At 36.8% G+C, this 22826-nt stretch overlaps 1 protein-coding gene across 1 annotated transcript; it reads left to right on the top strand.

The window, feature by feature from the left end:
• Positions 1–1957: 1957 nt before the first annotated feature.
• On the top strand, positions 1958–22687 carry LOC136665838 (solute carrier family 12 member 2-like). Its single transcript, XM_066643644.1, has 26 exons — positions 1958–2497; positions 4874–4996; positions 7006–7081; positions 7184–7279; positions 7841–7980; positions 8755–8865; positions 9457–9565; positions 10775–10902; positions 11458–11542; positions 11646–11797; positions 12154–12261; positions 12401–12524; positions 12626–12727; positions 13207–13362; positions 14354–14453; positions 14576–14687; positions 14796–14936; positions 15332–15438; positions 16420–16499; positions 16616–16759; positions 16955–17077; positions 17827–17938; positions 18300–18386; positions 18469–18604; positions 20216–20283; positions 20984–22687. Exons 1-26 carry the CDS (start codon positions 2036–2038, stop codon positions 21117–21119), a joined length of 3318 nt encoding a protein of 1105 aa, XP_066499741.1. The 5' UTR covers positions 1958–2035; the 3' UTR covers positions 21120–22687.
• The last annotated feature ends 139 nt before the right edge of the window (positions 22688–22826 follow it).

Genomic DNA, 22826 nt, shown 5'->3' on the forward strand with positions numbered 1-22826 from the left:
TGGGGTATTGTCAAGAGGAAAATGAGAGACACCAGACCCAACAATGCAGACGAGCCACTATCAACCTGAGCTCCCATAACACCTCAGCAGTGCCACAGGCACATTTTGTTTCATAATAGCACTAACAATAAATATTATTAAATCAAAGTCAAATTTACACCGTAATTTAACAACATTTTGACAAAAAAAAGTAAATATCTGTCACGTTGCATTTCCTAAGTTTGAAAGTTGTCATTAGCTGAATTGATCTTGGGCAAGGTGCATACATGAAAGGCAAGAAAGCCAAAATGGTTATTTTAACACGTATGTTCTGAATTTTTTTGACAGAAGCTTATTACTGAACATGTTCACAGATATTTACAAGCAGTTAGTATTAACAGTAGTAACCGTTGGTCCTTCTTGTCAGATATTGGGAACTGTAAACTAGCCTTTGTTTGTGATATACACACTGCCCTCTTGTGGTTAGATTGTTTCTGCATGCTGTGAAACTGAAGCTTGGATGGGTCTTTGAGAAGAAACTGTGTTGAGTGAAATAAGTCTCAGCTTACACACTAATAAACACTTAGAATTTTCCTTGAAACGTATGTAAATAGGCTGTGTTCAGCGTTAAGCTTTTTCTGTAAACTGAATATAATCAGGGCTTACACTGTATTAACTTTGCTATTTAAATGAAATATTGAAATTAGCTTTTTTTTTTTAAATCCATCTCAGGTTTTAAAGTGTACATGTACTACATATTATAGTGTGTATATATATATATATATAAAGCCTTCGTTGTAACTTGTTTTACCCAGATCAGATATGTATTTTTTTTTAAAATAATTTTGATATGATTAAGTATTAAGTAGTAGTAGTACATGTAATAAAAATAAGGCATTATGTTCTTCAGTCATCTGGTTCCCCTTGCCACATGTTCCCTTTGTGAACAGCTACTACAAAAGACATTTTACACCTAAATTGTTTATTAGTTTAAAATTAGAATATAACAATGTTTCACGTTATCTTTCATTGTTTAGTAAACCTGTTCACGTTTGTATTTTCCCTTTCAATTTGTTTTTTTTTAATCTGTGCCTGTCATACATCTACATTCTTCTTGACAGACTATTGTGCACATTGTTCTTCTTTTCAAGTCATTATCATGGCAATGTTGATATCTGTTAAGGATCCCTTTCAGTTGTGTGTTGTAAAGAGTGAGAGAGTGAAAGGCGGTGTTGTACTCTATGGTAATGTGGACACATGTCATCTTCCCTCTGTACAGAAAAACAATTGTTTTTTCTCCAAACTTGGACTGAATGCAAATGTTAGAGAACTCTGGAAAAGTTCAGTGGTTCCTTCCATTCAAATTATGCCTATAATATATAATCATTTAAAACAAAACAAAACTAGTTAATAACTGTAAAGGACATTAACTTAAAAACACTCAAATTAGCTTTATTAGCATTAATGAAGTACTCTGTCGGTTTAACAGAAAACAAAACACTGGCACATGGAAGGATATTTTAGAGTCCACTTGATATCATGCAAAACAAAATTAATAGATTTTTTTAATGAAAAAAGTTTACATCCTCTAGAAAATGCAAATCTTTCCATGCATAAATTTTGTTGGTTTGCAGACTTTGACAGGTTGTTTTTGCCTTGTCTTTATGCGTAGTGTTTTTTACCTGTGTTATTAGTTTGTGTTTTGTTTGTTAATTGAAACTAATTTAATTTAAAAAAATTGCTGGTGCGTAATGTGCAATTTTCTTTTTTTTCCCAAAATGTTAAACGTAAAAAGATATATTGCCCTAAAATTCAAAAATTACACTTTAAAGTGGTTAGCACTTAATTTCGCTCAGGAACTCAAACACTGAGTTTCTAATGGGAAAGTCACGAGTTCATGAGTTACGTCGTTTTTCTGTTGGAGGGCGTGCGTAATATTTTGTGTCTGTGTGTAGGGTGGGCACAGTGTAGTGATTTATGTCTTGGTGAGTGGATCATTTTCTCCGACTCCAAATTGACTTGCTAGTATTATCACCGAGGTGATTTGTTCCTGAGGATGTCGGACCCCCCCTCGTCTCCCCCTCCGAGTCAGAAGCCTGCTCTGAAGACTACATCAAGCCGGTTCCAGGTGGACCCCGTAGCCGAGGCGGCGGCGGCGGCGGCTTTAGCAGCGGCGAGTCCCTGGACTCCCCCTAGAACGAGGTCTGCCTCCGCTGGGAGGACATCAGAGTCCGGAGACGAAGCCAGGGGTCGGTTCCGTGTGGTGGGCTTCGTGGACACCTCTGCGGACGGAGCGTTTAACGGGGACACAGTACGAAGCGAGGCGAGTCTCCACTCCTCCACCGGAGCCCTCAGCCACTTCTCCGACACTCACTCCAGCACGTACTACCTGCGCACCTTTGGACACAACACCATAGATGCAGTGCCCAACATCGACTTCTATCGACAAACAGAGGCGCCGCTTGGGGAGAAACTCGTCCGTCCCTCACTTTCCGAGCTCCACGATGAACTGGACAAGGCAAGTGGTCCACACAAGCTAAAGTTTATTTCTCCGTATTACGACGTACTAATTCATAAATATGATATGACTTGATATCTCGCATTAATGACTTAACATATCATAATTATGGATAAATGTATCTTAATAATGATTTGATAGTATTAATGATATAACATCTCATAATAATGACCTGTTAGTTGTAATTATGTGATGTCATGATGATAAGAAACCCCCTCAGAAACAGTAAGTTGTAATAATAATTAAAAAGAACTATTATATATTTTTTGCATATTACATATACACAGAACAGTCATAACCACCTCTGCAGTGAGAATAATGTGGTGCTGTGTTAGTATGTGTTGGACTGGTACGATTAAAACAGACACAGCAGGGTCCAGCCAACAGTGTCCTGTATCTACTGATGAAGGACTTGATAACGACCAACACAAACTGTGCCGCAACAGATGAGCTACTGTCTCTGACTTTACATGTACAAAGTGGACCAACAATTTTGGTTTGTCTAAAATATTGGGCAGTATACTCTAATACAGTAAACACTAATACCAACGCAGCATGCACTAACGCAGTGCTGTCATGTCAGTGTCACTGCAATGCTGAGAGTTGTGGGGGGTCCTGACCATTGATGAACAGAGTGAAGGTGTCAAGAAAGTATGCAGAGAAGAAGTCTGTAATTTTAGAACTAAAAAGTTCTCCTGTATTGTCTGTAGAACTGAGAGAATGGGCAGTGATTGTATGAATAACACTGTGGTCATATGGCTGACTGATGTATATTCACTGTCAGAATAAGAAATAAAAAGTTGTTTATTTTCTGCACTTTAGAATCGGTTATAATGTTATGATGAATTGACCTGTATAAGCCAAAATTGTTCAAATTTGGAATGCTATTCCTTTTTCTGTTTTATCAAAGTTCCACAAGACAGTGGTGGTTTGCACACACATATTAGTAAATGAAAGAGATAAAAGTGCAGTTTTCCTATTGCATTTATACATTAAGGAATCAATATCCTAACAAATGTTTTCCTTAAATATTTCCCAAAAATTCTCTTCAGATGCTAACTGGCTTTATGTTGAAGTGTTTACTGAAGGATTCAACTAAAAACTGCAATGTATATTAAGTATCATATAAGAATAGGTAACATGCATTTCTTACAACCTACAAAGGCAACTATAGAGATGTATAGTGTTACACCTAAGATTGGAAGAATATGCATTATTTCAAATTGCCACTAAAATATGACCTGCTGATCTGATAAGGAATTAATCCCTTATCTGAAATTAGCATTATTGTAGCTGTGGTAATCCTAAACATACAAATAAAATGTTTTACAATCAAAGTTTCTAATACATAATTAGAAGGCCAAGAATTGTGCATGTATATGTCACTTTATTGTATACACTTACAGCAGTTGCAGCCAGCCAGGCTAATGTAAAATAGCTTTACCACTGTTTAAATATGGTCTTGTTGCATTTCCTCTGTTTACAAGAGTAGTTGTGCTAATTTGTTATAACCTTTAATTGTGAAACTTACTGTTCACACAAAGGCCTTTGGGAGGGGGGTGAGCATTTACAAACAATATCATCTCTGTAGCATTTCACTTATTAAAATGCTACAATATCGATATCCCAAATTATGTAATAACTTGTGGAAACATATTATAAAGGTGCCTTTTGATGACATTTAATTTATCCCTTAGAAGCTAATCTTTTCATTTGTTTATTATTATGCATGTTTGTTCTAAGTTGAATGGGCCATGTGATGTCAGAGACCTTACCCACACACTTGTTTTTAGACAATGGTCTTTCTAAGTGAGCCCACTCCCTGTGGCACCATGGACGCTTGGTCAGAACGAGGGAGTCTGTAACAATAACCCAATGTTTGACCACACGCTTTTGTCAATGGCCTAGTGTCCCCTTGCTGTGGACAGAGCTGTGCAGTGCTCTCCTTGGGAGACACTCTGGATCATTTAAGATGGGAGCATGCCATTAGGTTAGCTGGGTCACATGTGATCTGAGATGTCCAGCTTAAATAAGCCAATACATACTCCATGCAAGTACATACTAATTATGCAGATTAATTAGCATATTTATCGTGTTACAGACATAGGCAAATGCAGTATTAGAAGGCTTTTTTATAGTGTGGTGTTCCTGACTAATTGGCAAGTGAGTCCTAGTCACCTGTGTGGATTTTTTCAAATCTGAATCAAGGGTGGAGCTCTGATTTTGTACATATATTGTATTGTACATGAATGATAAGTTGCAACCCCATGTATAAATAAGATTTGCTTATAAGTCACTAATGTTATACTAATTTAAAAACATTATAGGTTTATTCAACATACTTATTTCTTGGTTATCTTATCTAATTTTTCCCAGGAGCCTTTGGATGATGTATTTGCAAGTGGGGAGGAGCCAGTTGCTGCAGAAGATGCTGCAGCAAAAATTGTTCCTGAGTCTAAAGGCGGCTCTGTGAAGTTTGGATGGATAAAGGGGGTCCTGGTTAGTATGCATATTATGGTAGTGTGATCAGTTATTTTATTCATATGCTGTCAAATTCAGATGTTTAGACATACTTTTAGGTCAAATTAACCAAACACATATATAACACATCCTTTACAGGGCACAGGTATATAGTGTTCCTTTCTGCACATTTTTGTACATATTTTATTTTTAATTTTACTTTTTTACGTGTTTAAAATACTGTCAAATATTAAATGTAAGATATTTAATGAACTGTAACTATTAACATATTAGGTTCCACCCCACCCCATCAAAATGTTAAATCTACCAAATAAAGAGTTGTGAATTGAAATGTGCAGAAGTTAGTTTATTGTAAAGATGTACTTTATTCCAATTAGATCATCAACTAAGCTGTAGATTGACCAGGGGTATCCAAATTGTTCATACAACTTCAGATCTGTGTAGGTCATCTGAGGTTTATATGATTAAAATAAAGTTCTTCAAATTTGTCAGCCCCACTCACCAGCAGACAATGAATGAATACAGGTGCATCTCAATAAATTAGAAAGTCTTCAAAAAATAAATTTATTTCTGAAATTGTATTCAAAAATTGAAACTTTATATTATAAAGATGCATTACAAACAGAGTGATCTATTTCAAGCGTCTATTTCTTTTAATGTTGATGATTACGGCTTACAGCTAATGAAAACCCAAAAGTCATTATCTCAGAAATGAATAATCAACACAAGACACCTGCAGAGATTTCCTAAGCCTTTAAAATGGTCCCTTAGTCTGGTTCAGTAGGCTACACAATCATAGGGAAGACTGCTGACTTCACAGATGTACAGAAGGCAGTCACTGACACATCCTGCTGTATCCAAGCATATTAAAGGATAGCTGAGAGGAAGGAAAACATGTGGTAGAAAAAAGTGCACAAGCAACAGGGAAAACCACAGCCATGAAAGGATTGTCAAGAAAAGGCCATTCAAAAAATTTGGAGGAGATTCACAAGGAGTGGGCTGTTCCTGGAGTCAGTGCTTCAAGAGCCACCACACACAGACATCTCCAGGACATGGGCTAAAACTGTCATATTTCTTGTGTCAAGCCACTCATGACCCAGAGGCAACGGCAGAAGCGTCTTACCAGGGCCAAAGGGAAAAAGACTGGACTGTTGCTCAGTGGTCCAAAGTCTTGTTTTCAGATGAATGTAAATTTTGTATTTAATTTGGAAATCAAGGTCCCAGAGTCTGGAGGAAGAGTGGAGATGCACACAATCCAAGCTGCTTGAGTCTAGTGTGAAGTTTCCACAATCAGTGATGGTTTGGGGAGCCATATCATCTGCTGGTGTTGGTCCACTGTGTTATATCCAGTCCAAAGTCAGTGCATCCATCTACCAGGAAATTTTAGAGGACTTCATGCTTCCCTCAACCTTTATGGAGATGCAGATTTCATTTCCCAGCAGGACTTGGCACCTGTCCTAATTACTGCCAAAAGTACCAATAAAAGTACTGGTTTAATAACCACTGTGCTTGATTGGCCAGCAAACACGCCCAACCTTGTCAAGAGGAAGATAAGAGACACCAGACCCAACAGTGAAGACAAACTGCAGGCCACTATCAAAGCAACCTGAGCTTCCATAACCTCTCAGTTGTGCCACAGCCTAATCGCCTACATTCTATGCCGCATTGATGCAGTAATTAATGCAAAAGGAGCCCTGATCAAGTATTGAGTGCATATACTGTACATACTGTAGGCCAATATTTTTGAATACATTTTTAAGTGGTCTTATATAATATTTTACTTTTCTGATAATGATTTTTCGGTTTTCATATACTGTAAGCCATAATCATCAACATTAAAAGAAATAAATGCTTGAAATAGATAACACTGTTTCTAATGAATCTGTAAAAAATGAGTTTCACTTTTTGAATTGAATTACTGAAATAAATGACATTTTTGATGATATTCTAATTTAAGTTGCACCTGTAATAATAAAAGAGTATTTTATAACAAAATATTCATATACATTTATCTGTAATCTCTACAGATACGATGTATGTTGAACATCTGGGGAGTGATGCTTTTCATTCGTATGTCATGGATTGTTGGCCAAGCAGGCATAGGTAAACTTTTTAAAGATTTAATTTCTAAAATGTGAAAAAATGATAATTGCTAGTTTAGAGATTACTATGTTTAAACTGAAATATTTCTTTCTTCATTTCTAGCTCTCTCATGTGCTATCATTTTAATTGCTGTTTTGGTGACTACCATTACTGGCCTCTCAACCTCAGCAATAGCTACCAACGGCTTTGTCCGAGGAGGTAATAACAGTTTTAATCTGAATACAATGCAAAATACAGGTGCCTACAATAATAGCAGAATAAAACAGCAGCCATAGAAAATATTGGTTTAGCATGTTTGAAAATTCAAATATGTTCTTCAAATATTGACAACTATGACAAATGAATTGCCTAATATATCAAAATATCGACTTGTTACACCAAATTATCTACTTCTGCAAATTACTAAGAACAATTAGTTGATTTGAGACAATAAACTAAATAGTTTAGGAAATAAAACATTGTTTAGAAATAAGAAATCATTTTGAGAAAATAAATTACTACAAACATATATTTTATAGTACCTTGTTGAGATACCATGTCATTAAGGTGAGAACCCAATTCATTATTTTGACATATTAAGTGAAAATTTTGACATACTGCTGCCAGAAACATAAAATGGCAAGAAAACAGGCAATAGTTTCTCTTCAGTCTGGTGTGAATGAGCTTCTATAACAATTATATTTGTTGGTGGTGGTTTTGTATTTTTTATTAATACTGCACGAGAGTATGAGACAGTTCAGTGATTCATTTTCTTCTCAGGTGGGGCATACTATCTGATATCTAGGAGTTTGGGTCCAGAGTTTGGAGGATCTATTGGCCTTATTTTTGCATTTGCAAATGCTGTTGCTGTTGCCATGTATGTGGTGGGTTTTGCTGAAACTGTAGTAGAGCTCCTTGATGTGAGTATATATAAGAATTATTTGGCTAGATGGATGTAGAGATGGATAGAATTGGAATTACCTTTACAAAAAAGTTTTATTATTACTTATAGTCAAACTGTTGCTTTTATATATATTATCTTTAACATTGTGAGGTGACTATGGATATATTATGGCAACCTGTACATTCAACAAGGCTGATATTGCATTAAAAGTGTTTTTTTTTCATCAGAGAACTTGACTTTCTCTTAGTCACTGCCCTATTGTCTTTAATGTTACCTTAAAACATGATGCGTTTTTTTGGTGTCTTCTTTTGAATTGGATCCATCCCATTTTATTACTGTTTTACTTTTTCATTCTAAAAAGGATTGTACTTTGCAAACCATTTGCCAAATCCTTCCAGATATTCTGTGAGATAAACAAAATGAGTCAAATATGCTACCAAATAATTAATGCAAAAATTATTTCTGTCTCTCTAGAACAACCAGAAAAAAATGTTTGCATTTGTTTGTATAGAGACAAAAATAAAGGCTAACAGTTTAAATAAATTGAAGTATTAAGAATATTTTCATGATCTGCTCAACTGTCCTCATACCAATGTCAGACTGATATAGCCAATGACTATTTAAACGTCAGGAAACAGTAAATGTGGGCATTTTGTCTAAATGATTACATCTCAATCTTTCAAAAGTCAAAATATCCAGCTTGGTCTTCATAGCATTAAGTGAACTTATACATTTTGTATGTGTTATTTTGCAAAATGTTCTTCTAATATTGATCTTCTCTGTGCGATAGAGCATAGATGCTCTCATGACTGATGAGATCAATGACATTCGGATTGTTGGCACCCTCACCGTCATCTTACTTCTTGGTATATCAGTGGCAGGAATGGAGTGGGAAGCTAAGGTAATATGAACCACCAATTTTATTTGTTGTTATGCTTGATAATTAATAACATATAACTGTATTCAAGCAGGCGCAGCAGGTAGTGTCGCAGTCACACAGCTCCAGGGACCTGGAGGTTGTGGGTTCGATTCCCGCTCCAGGTGACTGTCTGTGAGGAGTTGGTGTGTTCTCCCCGTGTCCGCGTGGGTTTCCTCCGGGTGCTCCGGTTTCCTCCCACGGTCCAAAAACACACGTTGGTAGGTGGATTGGTGACTCCAAAGTGTCCGTAGGTGTGAGTGTGTGAACGAATGTGTGTGTGTGTGTCTGTGTTGCCCTGTGAAGGACTGGCGCCCCCTCCAAGGTGTATTCCCCGCCTTGTGCCCAATGATTCCAGGTAGGCTCTGGACCCACCGCGACCCTGAATTGGATAAGTGGTTACAGATAATGAATGAATGTATTCAAGCAGCAATGATGTCTCAGCTGCATAAAGTAGCGTCTGAAATGTCAAGGCATTGATCAAATATCCTGAAATTTAGTAATATTCAGTATTGACCATAGTTATTTGGCTCATTTAAGTGTTTAGTCACAGCTTGATTGATGGCTTTTTCACAGGCCCAGGTTGTATTGTTGATCATTCTTGTGGCAGCAATCTTCAACTACTTCATTGGATCATTCATCCCCATGGATTCAAAAGAACCTAACGGCTTCTTTGGTTATAAATGTAGGAACTGTTTACATTGTTATGTTTTCACAAATATACATTATATTCACAACTTGTTTTATATCTGTTCATCAATTATTACTTCATTATTGAGGTCTGGAACAAATAATTTGTTTTGGGTTACAAACACCACTTCAACTCATCCCAGAAGTATCAAATAGTACTCCAGTACCCCAGGGGAAAGCGTTCCACCACTCCATATTCCTGTTCATTGGGCTTTTTGCTTGTCTTGTTGACATTTGAAGTTGGACATAGTTACTTTAAGCTTATGTGCAATTCCTATTCTATTTAAATTCTACCCACTGTTTGCACAATTTAACATCTGTGTCCACAATGACAATTTTACACTGAACAATAACTGGACTAGGAACCCCTACTTTGTTTCTACACTAATTGTCCATTTTATCAGCTCCACTGACCATATAGGAGCACATTTTAGGTCAAAAATTGCAGACTGTAGTTCACCAGTTTCTCTGCATACATTCTTATATATCCCATTTCAGCCTGCTATTCAAAAGTTTAGGACTGCCACAGAGCAGGTAATATTTGGTTGGTGGATCATTCTCAGTGCTGCGGTGACATTGACATGGTGGTGGTTTGTTTGTGTTGCGCTAATATGAATGTATCAGACACAGCAGGGAATGGAGATTTTAAACACTGTGTCCACTTACTGTCCGCTCTGTTAGACATACCTACCTCATTGATCCACCTACTAGATGTAAAGAGACAGTAGTTCATCTGTTACTGGACAGTTTGTGTTGGTTATCCTTTAGTCCATCTTCAGTGGCCACAGTATGCTGTTGGCTGGATATTTTTAATTGGACTTTTTTTTGATCCAGCATTGATACTGAGGGCTTTAACTCTAAAAGCACTGTGTCTGATCGACTCATACCAACACAGCACACACTAACACACCATCACAATAGTGTAGCTGTAGCCCTGAGAAAGATCCATCACCCAAATCATACCTGCTCAATGCTGGAAACAGGTGAACTACAGTCTGTAATTGCAGAACTACAAAACTATCCTGTATGGTCAGTGGAGCTGATAAAATGGACTATGAATGTAGATACAATGTAGATCCAGTGATTGTTTGTGTATATTCACAATTTATTGAATATGCTCAGAAAAAACATACAATTATAATGTAAAGTCTATTTAATCAAAACCAAATGAGACTTGGCTTTCTTTTGTTTATGTTTCTTACAGTTGCAATCATGATGGAAAACATGGGTCCAGATTTCAGGGATGAAGAAACATTTTTCTCCGTCTTTGCTATCTTTTTCCCAGCTGCAACAGGCATTTTAGCAGGAGCCAATATCTCTGGGGACCTAGCAGTAAGCTTGAGCCTCCTAATCTTTTGAATCAGGACGCTTGGCATCTGATACACTTGGCAAAGGCCTGGTTATGAAATGATCACTGGATAATATGAGTATTGTCACAGGATCTAACAATAGTATGACTTTTTTACATTGTATTTGTATCCACTGAACCTAAGGTTGCACTAAAAATCTGGACTAAAAAAAAGGACTATATTTTGTGGCTTTTAGGAACAAATTCTTAGACTCAGATTACATCTGATCTAAAATGAACTGGACTTAAATTAATTACAACTGACAATTCACCGCTGGCACTATAATTTATTCCAAGACTCTGCTTAATCCATGTATTACATAAAAATGAAAGTGAGCAAACAATGACTGAAAGAAGCTGTACTCCTAGAGCTGATAACAAGAAGTAAAAGCCATGGTGGTTCATAAAGATGCATAAACCACAGCATGTATTTTAGTTTTGAATCCAAATATATCCCAATGAGACCACTAAGTATATCATGTGACACCTGTGAGCAGTGAAGTCTGGTATTAACTGAGGATTTTTGTGTTTTTCTTTAGGATCCACAGTATTCCATTCCTAAAGGAACTCTACTGGCTATTCTCATAACTGGGCTTGTTTATGTTGCAGTTGCTTTCTCTAATGGTAACAGATGTGAAGATATTTTTATAGGGATATTTTGTTTTTTCAGGCCTCTTATTTTAAAAATGCAGCAGAACTGTTTAAATCAACACATCCCTTTTTGCAGGCTCTTGCATTGTCCGAGACGCTACAGGTGATGATAATGACACCATCATAGGCTCTCTGGAGAACTGCACAGATGCAGCATGTACACTTGGCTATGACTTCTCCATTTGTAAGGAAGGGGGCTGCAAATATGGACTACAAAATGATTTTCAGGTACAATTTTACAAATCATGATCAAAAAGAGGGAAAAACAACCACATTTGATGCTCTAAATCATAAGTGCTTGTTTCTTAATAGAAACACCTTTGTACATTAAATGTGTAAGTGCAAATGTCATGTTTAAATTTTAAAGAACTTCCACATAATTTATGTGGCTCTGAATCAATTTAGATGCTTTACTAAAATCATAGATAGATACAAACAGAGAATGCGTTATATAAATATGTTCTGCACATCTGATACCCAATTGTTTTACAGTTACAGTAAGTGTAACTTTATACCATGATTAGGAATATTATTTTTATTGTTAGTGGACTAAACATTTCTTTTGGCCTGTGCTGTTTGGTCAGGTCATGAGCTTGGTGTCTGCATTCGGACCACTTATCACTGCTGGAATTTTCTCTGCCACACTGTCATCAGCTCTTGCTTCCCTGGTCAGCGCTCCCAAAGTATTTCAGGTGTGTTTCCCTCGCAGAATGAAGGAAACTAACATGTGAAGTGCATTTTTTAAGCTCAATAGAATTGTTTGATCCTAATTCACTATGAAATTCTTGATATTCATTATGATGTACAGTGGATCTTTAAATCACATACTAGGCCCTGTGTAAGGACAATATCTACCCTGGCTTACGGATTTTTGCGAAAGGATATGGCAAGAATAACGAACCGCTGCGTGCCTATGTCCTCACTTTCATCATTGGTTTGGCTTTCATTCTAATTGGTAAGTTCATCTGATCCACTGAGGAATCAATTGATTGTGTGTAAGATGTATTCATGTGATGGATTCATGGATCTAACCTTTGCATGTGAATGTTTCCTCAGCTGAGCTAAATATTATTGCCCCCATCATATCCAACTTTTTCCTGGCCTCTTATGCCTTGATCAATTTTTCTGTTTTCCATGCATCATTGGCTAACTCTCCAGGTGAGTAATATAAAATAAATATTCAGGAGTTTTTTAAACATGTACATGCTGAATTTTTAGGTTTCCTAGCAAACATAAGTTTCATGATTACATAAGAAATCAACACTTTAAATTAATACTGTAAGTGTTACAAATTAACACACTTCAACACCCCTTTGTTAATTTAACACTAAGCGTTGATTTAACTACGGTGAATTTGCTGTGTAGTCCGAACACCTATTGTCCTTTCTTTAAAAAAGTTAGAACATTTTGAAGATTTGAAGGTTTATTTATGATGATGAAGAAAGTTTTGTACAAATCCATTGATTTCAGACTGGGATTTTGGGCACCAAGTACTAAAAATTAATTACATCACAAGAACACAATGTTGTTGTTTATCATTACATCTAACTCTTATTTTTACATTAATGCATGAAATGTATGTGAAGGTGACACAAACATTTCTCAATGTATGTTTTCTCTGAACATAAACTAAACAGGCTGGCGTCCAAGTTTTAAATACTACAATAAATGGGTCTCTTTGGCTGGAGCTGTGCTGTGCTGTGTGGTCATGTTTGTAATCAATTGGTGGGCTGCCCTCCTCACCAATGTCATTGTTCTAGCACTCTACATATATGTCAGCTACAAGAAGCCAGGTATTTTATTGTGTGTATTATATCTTTATTAATGTCAAAGAATAGATCATGGACGGCACCTGGAAGTTGTGGGTTCAAGTCCTGCTGCAGGTGACTGTGAGGAGTTTGGTGTATGCATGGGTCTCCTCCGGGTGCTCCGGTTTCCACTCATGATATAAAAAACACATGTTGATAGGTAGATTGGCGACTCAAAAAGTGTCCATATGTGTGACTGTGTGTCGCCCTGTGAAGTACTGGCACCCCCTCTAGGATGTGTTGCCGCCTTGTGGCCCAGTGATTCCGGGTAGGCTTCAGACTCACCGCTACCCTGAATTGGATAAGCGGTTTCAGATAATGAATGAATTAAGAGATTATTCTCATAACGGCCACAATGAACTCTAGATTGTAATTGACAGGAAACTATATGTACTCTACATATATTCAGTTCCTATATGTGGATTGTATGGAATGTTTTTTTTATTGCATTAATGTACTTTTTTGAAAAAGCAACAAAAGAAAAAAATATCCACAGTATGGGCCCCTATAAAGTATATCATTCATTCATTCATTATCTGTAACCGCTTATCCAGTTCAGGGTCGTGGTGGGTCCAGAGCCTACCTGGAATCATTGGGCGCAAGGCGGGAATACACCCTGGAGGGGGCGCCAGTCCTTCACAGGGCAACACAGACACACACATTCACTCACACACACACACACACACCTACGGACACTTTTGAGTCACCAATCCACATACCAACGTGTGTTTTTGGACTGTGGGAGGAAACCGGAGCACCCGGAGGAAACCCACGCGGACACGGGGAGAACACCAACTCCTCACAGACAGTCACCCGGAGCAGGAATCAAACCCACAACACTACCTGCTGCACCACCGTGCCGCCCCCTATAAAGTATATGTTATATATAATCACAGTTAGGTGCTGTATTCTGCAGTATTACCTGTATTACCTGAACTGCAGTAAACAAAACTAAAGTGAGTTTTGTACACAACAGATGTAAACTGGGGATCATCCACACAAGCTCTGATGTACAACCAGGCCCTGTCACACTCTCTGCATCTCACTGGTGTTGAGGACCATATCAAAAACTTCAGGTGATCTACATTTAATGAATCACTCAGTAATTATGGATTGACATGACAAGACAAATCAAGGTACAAATATTAATATTTCTCTTCAATCCACTAATGACACTAATATATGTGAAACTGCACAGACCACAGTGCCTTGTAATGACTGGCTATCCAAACGCAAGACCAGCACTACTTCATCTAGTACAAGCTTTCACCAAAAATGTGGGTCTGATGATCTGCGGCCATGTTCGCATGGTAGGTTGCAAGAACCTGGTCATGACATGATAACTGTTACTTTTAAGAAAATTATTTCATATGATGTGATGTACAGTTGAGTATTTCTTATTTTTTGCTTCTCTGAAGGGTTCCAGAAGACCAAATCCCAAGGAGATGTTGAATGATCAAGCCCGCTACCAACGCTGGCTCCTTAAGAAAAGGATCAAGGCTTTCTACACTCCTGTATTTGCTGAGGACCTTAGACAAGGAGCCCAAAATCTATTACAAGTAACATTTGAGAGTAAAATATTTATTTTTTAAAATAAGGTTTTATTTTAATATATATATGTAATTAATTAATATTATATATATATATTATTGATTGATATTTCAAGTTAAAGTGCAATTCATATGATGTTGTTTAATGTTTCATTTTATCATAGATTAGTCCTAGCTTCTATGCATATTTTAATGTGATTTTTTATTATTGTTTTTGCTTAATAGCAGTCATTAAATGTCAGTGTGTAATAGTATTATCTTTGAGATTTCACTAAAGCTGGGAAAATGTAATTTGTTACATGAATTGAGAATTACTGCTTTGTTTCACCTTTGATCTAACAACTTGGTATATATCTTAATGTAACACATCAGTTAACTGTGAGCATGACTGAATCTTTTCTAAGGCTGTTGGTTTGGGGCGCCTAAAGCCAAACACTTTGGTATTTGGTTTTAAAAACAACTGGAGGGATGGTGAAATGAAAGACGTGGAAACATATGTCAACACAATTCAGTAAGCAAATATGGTTATTTAATTTTAGAGCACTTTATGCCCAGTAATGTTGTTAGCATGGTTTAGGTGAAAGATCAGTTAAGGCACATTTGGAGTACATGGTTTGCTTCATTTGTTTTGCACTTAAGCTAACAGATAAATGTAGCTAACATTCATTCATTGTCTGAAATAGCTTGTCCAGTTCAGGGTCGTTGTGGGTTTAGAGCCTACCCAGAATCACTGGGTGCAAGGCAGGAACACACCCTGCAGTGGGCGCCAGTCCTTCACAAGGCAACACACACTCACACCTATGGACACTTCTGAGTAGCCAATCCACTTACCACCATGTGTTCCTCGACCGTGGGAGGAAACCAGAGCACCCAGAGAGAACACACCAAACTCCTCACAGACAGTCACCTGGAGCAGGGCTAGAACCCACAACCCCAGGACCCTGGAGCTGTGTGACAGCAACACTACCTGCTGTGCCATCATGCCACCCTGTAGCTAACAAATAAAAATTAAATGTAAACTTTACTGTGCTTTGTCGCATCTGCTCAGACTGTTCTGGCAGAGAAGGCATAGTTTGAAAATATGGTTGTTAGTGTATACAAGTTCAGATTTACAGTTTATTATTTAATAAAAATTAATGTTTAAAAATTTGCAACAAATTTAGGTTTGCAGTTTGCCTAATACTTGTTAGTGGGCACTAGCTTCATATACTTCCTAGTCGGCAAAGTGATCCTGGCCCTGGTATTTTCAACGTCTCCCATTTTCATAAACAGTAAATAAGGACCAAATTTCAGCCATAAATTCATTTAATTCAATCTAGTACAATGGCCAGCACAGCCATTTCTTTGCCAGAAGAGGGCCACACCTGTTTTGTGACATGTGAGCCAAATGAGAATTTTCAGTATGTAGGTATGTAGCAACAATATAGATCCAACATAAATACTCAGAGCCCACAAGAATGTAATTTTTTTTTTAATTCTTGCTTTATTTTAGTGATGCTTTCGACCTACTATATGGTGTTGTCATTATAAGACTGAAGGAGGGCCTAGATATTTCCCATATTCAAGGCCAAGGTATATGTTTGATAAATTATCCCAATAATATTTTTGTATATCTTTCACTAAATTAATTTGATACTGATATGTACTTAATGTCTTTGTCAAATCTATGATCTATGTCCTTCCTTCAGATGAATTTTTGTCATCATATGAGAAGGCTCCAGGGATGAAAGAACTGTTGGTGGCAATCAACATCGGAAAAGACACTGACAGTGATTCCTCAAAACCATCATCAAAGACCACCAGTGGTCAAAGCAGCCCACTCATTATCAGAGGTCAAATGCAACATTTCGTATATGGAAAACAGCTGCCTATAAAATTTGTATAGTGACATCTAATTTGTATTTGTACACTGTTTGTCAGATGGACATGTTTGTGAAATGCAGTTAACAATAGCAGTAATTAATTCATTCTTTATTTTTTAGTTAACATTTTGACAGTTGAGTTGTGTGTCCGTTTGTAATATTCAGATACAAAGGAACTTCCAGTGAAGCTTAGTATGGCAGATGAGAAGTTGCTGGCAGCCAGTCAACAATTTAAAAAGAAACAGTGCAAGGGCACCATTGATGTTTGGTGGCTTTTTGATGATGGAGGTAAGTTTAAGGATGACAACAGGTTCCAAGTACTCTTGGTGCAAACAGTGATTACTCTTCACTTATTAAATTTCCAGTCAGAATCACTGTTGAGCACAAAGTTAGAATATATATTTCTGAGGAAGAAAGGAGAAAGAAGGAAGAGAGAGCAAAATTATTGAGAAAACACTAGAGTCATGCTAGAACTGGTAGACAACCAAAAGAGTCATTATAAGATAAAATATTAATTAAAGTTGAGAAAGAAATAGGGAAAACATATACTCATGCTTCATAGCTGACAAATATCCACAGGTATCTCAGGTATCACAGGTTCATCCACTGTGAAAACTCATAGTTATGAGTCTGAATGGATGTGTCACTGCTAAAAAGGAAAAATATAAACACACACAACGTAAATGTAAGTAGCAGCTTCTGATCACAAAACAATGTACTAATATTTCAAGAGAACAGACTTCATAAACACTGATTGAGTGATTGAATGAGTTCTTTGATTATGGCATTAAATAATCGACCCAATTTCTAAGTCAAAATTTTAGCAGGATGGAAAAAAGTTCCTATTTTTTCCTGTCCCTGAAAATGCTATACCCAATTTACTTTAATTTGTATGGAAATTAAATAAAGTGAAGGGTGGTTGCTTGTTATTGCACAAGGCTGTTTACTGTAGTTTAGATATTAGCTGTGAAGATAATTAATTTTTGAGATATGTTGCCTTTCTGGTTTTGCAATAAGAAATATAACTCTATATTTAGGCTTGACACTGCTGATACCATATTTGCTAACCAACAAGAAAAAATGGAAGGAATGCAAGATCCGTGTATTTATTGGTGGAAAGATAAACAGGATTGATCACGATCGCAGAGCGTAAGTAGCATGCAACTATCTAGGGTTAATAGCAGTTATTCTGAGCAGAATAGAAAATTAAAACAGTTCACAAAGTGGGATTACTCAGTATAATTCATTGGTAGATGATTAATCAGCATGTGGCTGATGACAATATGCGGTCTGATTACAGAATGACTGGGTTCCTGAATCAAAGTATCTGTTGTGAGATAGATCTGTGCTATTTGCTTTACATAGAAACACATACCTAGAGTGATGCTTTTATATGCAAGTTGATGCTGGATAGAGTATTATTTATTATTATTATTAATAATAATAATCATTTTTAAATAAAAAATAATACTTTATTTTGTCTAGAATGATATACTTCTTCTGATTACAGAATGGCTGCATTGCTGAGCAAGTTCAGGATTGATTTCTCTGACATTTGTGTTCTTGGAGATATCAACACAAAGCCACAAAAACATAAGTAAGCTGGTTTATTCATGTGGAGCAACCAAATGTACTCTTTAAAGCAGTCACATTGTGATCTACTGACCCCTTTCTTGCAGTAAGGAAAGATTTGAGGAGATGATAGAGCCATACAGATTGAAAGAGGAGGATATGGAACAGGAGGCTGCTGAGAAACTGAAGACTGAAGAGCCATGGAGGATTACTGATAATGAACTAGAATTGTACAAGGCCAAGGTGAGGCTGAATTGAAGAGTGGTTTTCAACATATATACTTTCATGTTTGTTTATTAAATCTTTTGTATCTTGGGTTATTAGGTCTTGTATAGAAAACAACTGGTAAGAATTTACATAAAATGCTTTACAGGTAAAAGCTATATATAATACTACACATGAAAGCATTGGAATACTCATGTTAAAATAAAAACATTGTCTTTACATTTTTTATGACAAGCAGCTGCCCTTATCACTGGTGATTCTCAAACCAGCCTGACGGACACCCAACTGGGCCATGTTTGCTCTAGCCCATCTTGGGCTCATTCCTATTTCTGCAGGAAACTACAGGTGCATCTCAATAAATTAGAATGTCATCAAAAATTTGAGTGGAAGGAAAACATGTGGTAGAAAAAGGTGCACAAACAATGGATATAACCACAGCCTTGAAAGGACTATCAAGAAAAAGCCATTCAGAAATTTGGGGAAGATTCACAAGGAGTGGACTGCTGCTGGAATCAGTGCTTCAAGAGCCACTACACACAGACGTGTCTAGGACATGGGCTACAACTGTTGCTTTCCTTGTGTCAAGCCACTCATGACCCAGAGACAACACCAGAAGCGTCTTACCAGGGCCAAAGGGAAAAAGACTGGACTGTTGCTCAGTGGTCCAAAGTCTTGTTTTCAAATGAAAGTAAATTTTGTATTTAATTTGGAAATCAAGGTCCCAGAGTCTGAAGGAAGAGTGGAGAGGCACACAATCCAAGCTGCTTGAGTCTAGTGTGAAGTTTCCACAATCAGTGATGGTTTGGGGAGCCATGTCATCTGCTGATGTTGGTCCACTGTGTTATATCCAGTCCAAAGTCAGCGCAGCCATCTACCAGGAAATTTTAGAACACTTTTAAAGCATGCTTCCCTTGGCTGACAACTTTTATGATGATGCAGTATACATTTTCCAGCAGGACTTGGCACCTGTCAAAACTACTGCCAAAAATACCAATACTTGGTTTAATAACTAGAGTATCACTGTACTGGACTGGCCAGCAAACTCGCCTGGCCATGGGGTATTGTTAAAAGGAAGATGAGAGACACCAGACCCAACAATGCAGACAAGCAGAAGGCCACTATCAAAGCCACCTGAGCTTCCATAACACCTCAGCAGTGCCACAGGCTGATCACCTACATACCACACTGCATTGATGCAGTAATTAATGTGAAAGGACCCCCGGCCAAGTATTCAGTGCATATACCATACATATTTTTCAGTAGGCCAACGTTTCCGTATTAAAAATAATTTTTTTAATTGTTCTTATACAATATTCTAATTTTCTAAGATACCTCTTTTAGGTTTTCATTGGCTGTAAGCCATAATCATCAACATTTAAAGAAATAAACTCTTGAAATACATCACTCTGTTTGAAACGCATGTATTAAATACATTCATTAGCCTTTTTGAATCGAATTACTGAAATAAATTACCTTTTTGATGATATTATATTTTATTGAGAATCACCTGTATGTTTCTCAAAACAATTTTTAAGAAATAGCTGTATGCTTCCAGTTTCCCAAATTATCAAGGTGCAGCATTCCCTTGCTGTAATTATTAATAAAAGACACCCTCTCTTTTTTTCCAAGACAAACCGTCAAATCAGATTGAATGAGCTGCTGAAGGAACACTCAAGCACAGCAAATCTCATTGTCATGTGAGTAATTGGATTTAAAGACAAATATTTACTCTGTAACTAATCTGATCCACTATATGGGGGCAGCCATGGCCTAATGGCTAGAGAAGCAGGCTTAGGACAGGAAGGTCACTTTTTCAATCCCTACAAATGGCAGGGAAATTGCTCAGGACCCCAAGTTCTGCCCAGGGGCTGGCTGCCTGTTAGTGTACTATTGGCAGTGAGCATGCACAACCAAAATAGTGGGCAGCCATACCCAGGTCCAGGGGAGCAGTTGGGCATTAGGTGCCTTGCTCAAGGCCACTTCAGCCTTGCACAGAGGGAGGAGACAGCGCTGTTCCTTTACACCCTCAATTTTCCTGCCAGTTGTGGCAGCCTTCCAGTCTCAAGCCCACCTCGTTTATCACATTTATTTTTCAAGATCAATACCAGTTTTAGAAATGGCACCTTTGATGACTACACATGCCTGTAGTAATAATAAACCTGTAGAGTGGGCCAGATCATTTAGATCATTTTATTTTTACAAACACAATTCATACCAGACCCTGTTCCCTGTATGTAATGTTCAAACCTGTCCTAGAAAACGTATAAGATAATTACTAAAAAGATATTACATGAAATACATTTCAAGGTGTTTATTTATCTGCATGAGCACTTTGGAGCAGTGTTGAGGCTTATAACTGAATAATTAAAATTTATAAATCTTTCATTTTTCCCAAAGGAGCATGCCACTTGCCAGAAAAGGAACAGTGTCTAGCGCCCTCTATATGTGCTGGCTGGACACATTATCTAAAGGTCTTCCACCGATTCTGCTTGTAAGAGGAAACCATCAGAGTGTCTTAACTTTCTACTCATAATAAATATTTAAAGGCTTTCAAAATGGAAGTATAAAGACAGTACACGGTTACAATCAGTATGGCTGTGTGGTTATGCGTGTTGCCAAATCTTTATGGATTCCTTCACAACCAAAAACTGAAGGCAGTGTAACATTCTAACATATAAAATATTCTTAAATATTTTAGTCCATTAAGGGATTCTGTTGTACATAAGACCATTAAAATTAAGATTAGAGATGTTCTGGTATATATTTAGTCTCTGAACTGACACTGAAAAACACATCAGAAATGCTTGTAACACTGACACTGATTCCATTTCACAGATTATTTCAATCCATTATCATTCCCTCTGCTGCGACTGCTTATTAGAATTGAGTCTGCATGCATGTAATCTATTCATTTCTTCTGCTTAGGGCTTCTTCACACTACCTGCTCTCTCTACATGTGTTGTGAAATTAGCGATAGCTGTAACTCAGAACACCTCTAGGCCTTTACTAGCTTGTACTTTGCCATCTGTCACTGAGCTGTCAAAAAGCTGTAACTCATCATTCAGGTTCAGAGAACTAACAATATATAAAGACAAGTCCTGTGACATTCCAATAAAAAAAAAAAGTGTTTTGCTGAAAGGATGTTATACACTGAGCTGATTAAATAAATGAATTTTAACAATATGGTTGTATTTTGTGTGTGTTCTTTATGATTTTGGTCTAGATCTATACATTTTATTAATACACAGGCATTACGTAACTAGCTAAGTGTATTTTGTTCACTTTTGTGTCTCAGGAAAATGATTATTCATGTTGGAACTAATGCATTCTGTAAAATAAATGTCATACTTGTGGAATTTACATTGTGTGCCGTGATGAAAAATTATCTCCTGGGAGTTGCTTGACTGTGAAAAAGTCACAGACCATCCTAACTTCACTGAATTTCCATGCAAACTGCCATTATTTAACAGACAATTACACAAGGAGCAGCAACAAATATAATATTAATTTGTCAGTATTTAACGTGTTTTGTTCTCTACTTTTATTTTGTTTTTCTTTCTGTCGTATTTAATTCAGTTATTTTACTCTGTTGCCAGTTTGCTTTTATCCTCTGCAAATGTGTCTGATTATATTTATTATGCTATTGTTTTCAATAGCAAGTTTTTTTTCCTCTCACACTTCCTTCAATTGCTTGTATATATTAATCTTTCTACATTGTAAAGCACTTTGGGCAACAGCAGTTGAAGTATTAATGTGTTAAAAAAATATTACGTTCTTACTACTTCATTAAGACCATTCTTTACAGGTGACCTGCTTTCCTTTGTTCAAAAAAATTTGCAAAAATACTTTTCCACAAAAGCTGCATTGTGTTTTTCCTCATAATTCAAGTAATAAAAACATTCATTGATGATTAGCTCAGGCCTTAGGGTGGTTTCATTTTCTGAGTTGTCTTTTCACTGTGGAACTGGAAATGGAGAGAGAAACACTTGAAGTTTTCTAAGTTTTGAATCAAATTGTTATGTGCCTTTGTATTTTTCCTTTTTTATTACAATAGGTATATATATATATATATATAAACTCTTAATTGTCTAATAGCTCCTTAATGACCGTGGCCTGGAAATAATAATAAAGAAAAGACTGGTTATAACAAAACCATTAAATTTGTTTTCATGCCTGATGTGTTTATCCAACATTTATTACTGTCATCTTATGAAATATGGTCACCTTCTTTACTGCAATG

The sequence above is a fragment of the Hoplias malabaricus genome, chromosome 14 (genome assembly GCF_029633855.1).
Source record: "Hoplias malabaricus isolate fHopMal1 chromosome 14, fHopMal1.hap1, whole genome shotgun sequence".
NCBI classification, from domain to species: domain Eukaryota; kingdom Metazoa; phylum Chordata; class Actinopteri; order Characiformes; family Erythrinidae; genus Hoplias; species Hoplias malabaricus.

Coding starts and splice junctions, on each gene's coding strand:
- LOC136665838 (XM_066643644.1), top strand. CDS start 2,036: ATGTCGGACCCCCCCTCGTCTCCCCCTCCGAGTCAGAAGCCTGCTCTG. Junction 14,688..14,795: donor TCTGCGGCCATGTTCGCATG/GTAGGTTGCAAG, acceptor GCTTCTCTGAAG/GGTTCCAGAAGACCAAATCC. Junction 14,937..15,331: donor GAGCCCAAAATCTATTACAA/GTAACATTTGAG, acceptor ATCTTTTCTAAG/GCTGTTGGTTTGGGGCGCCT.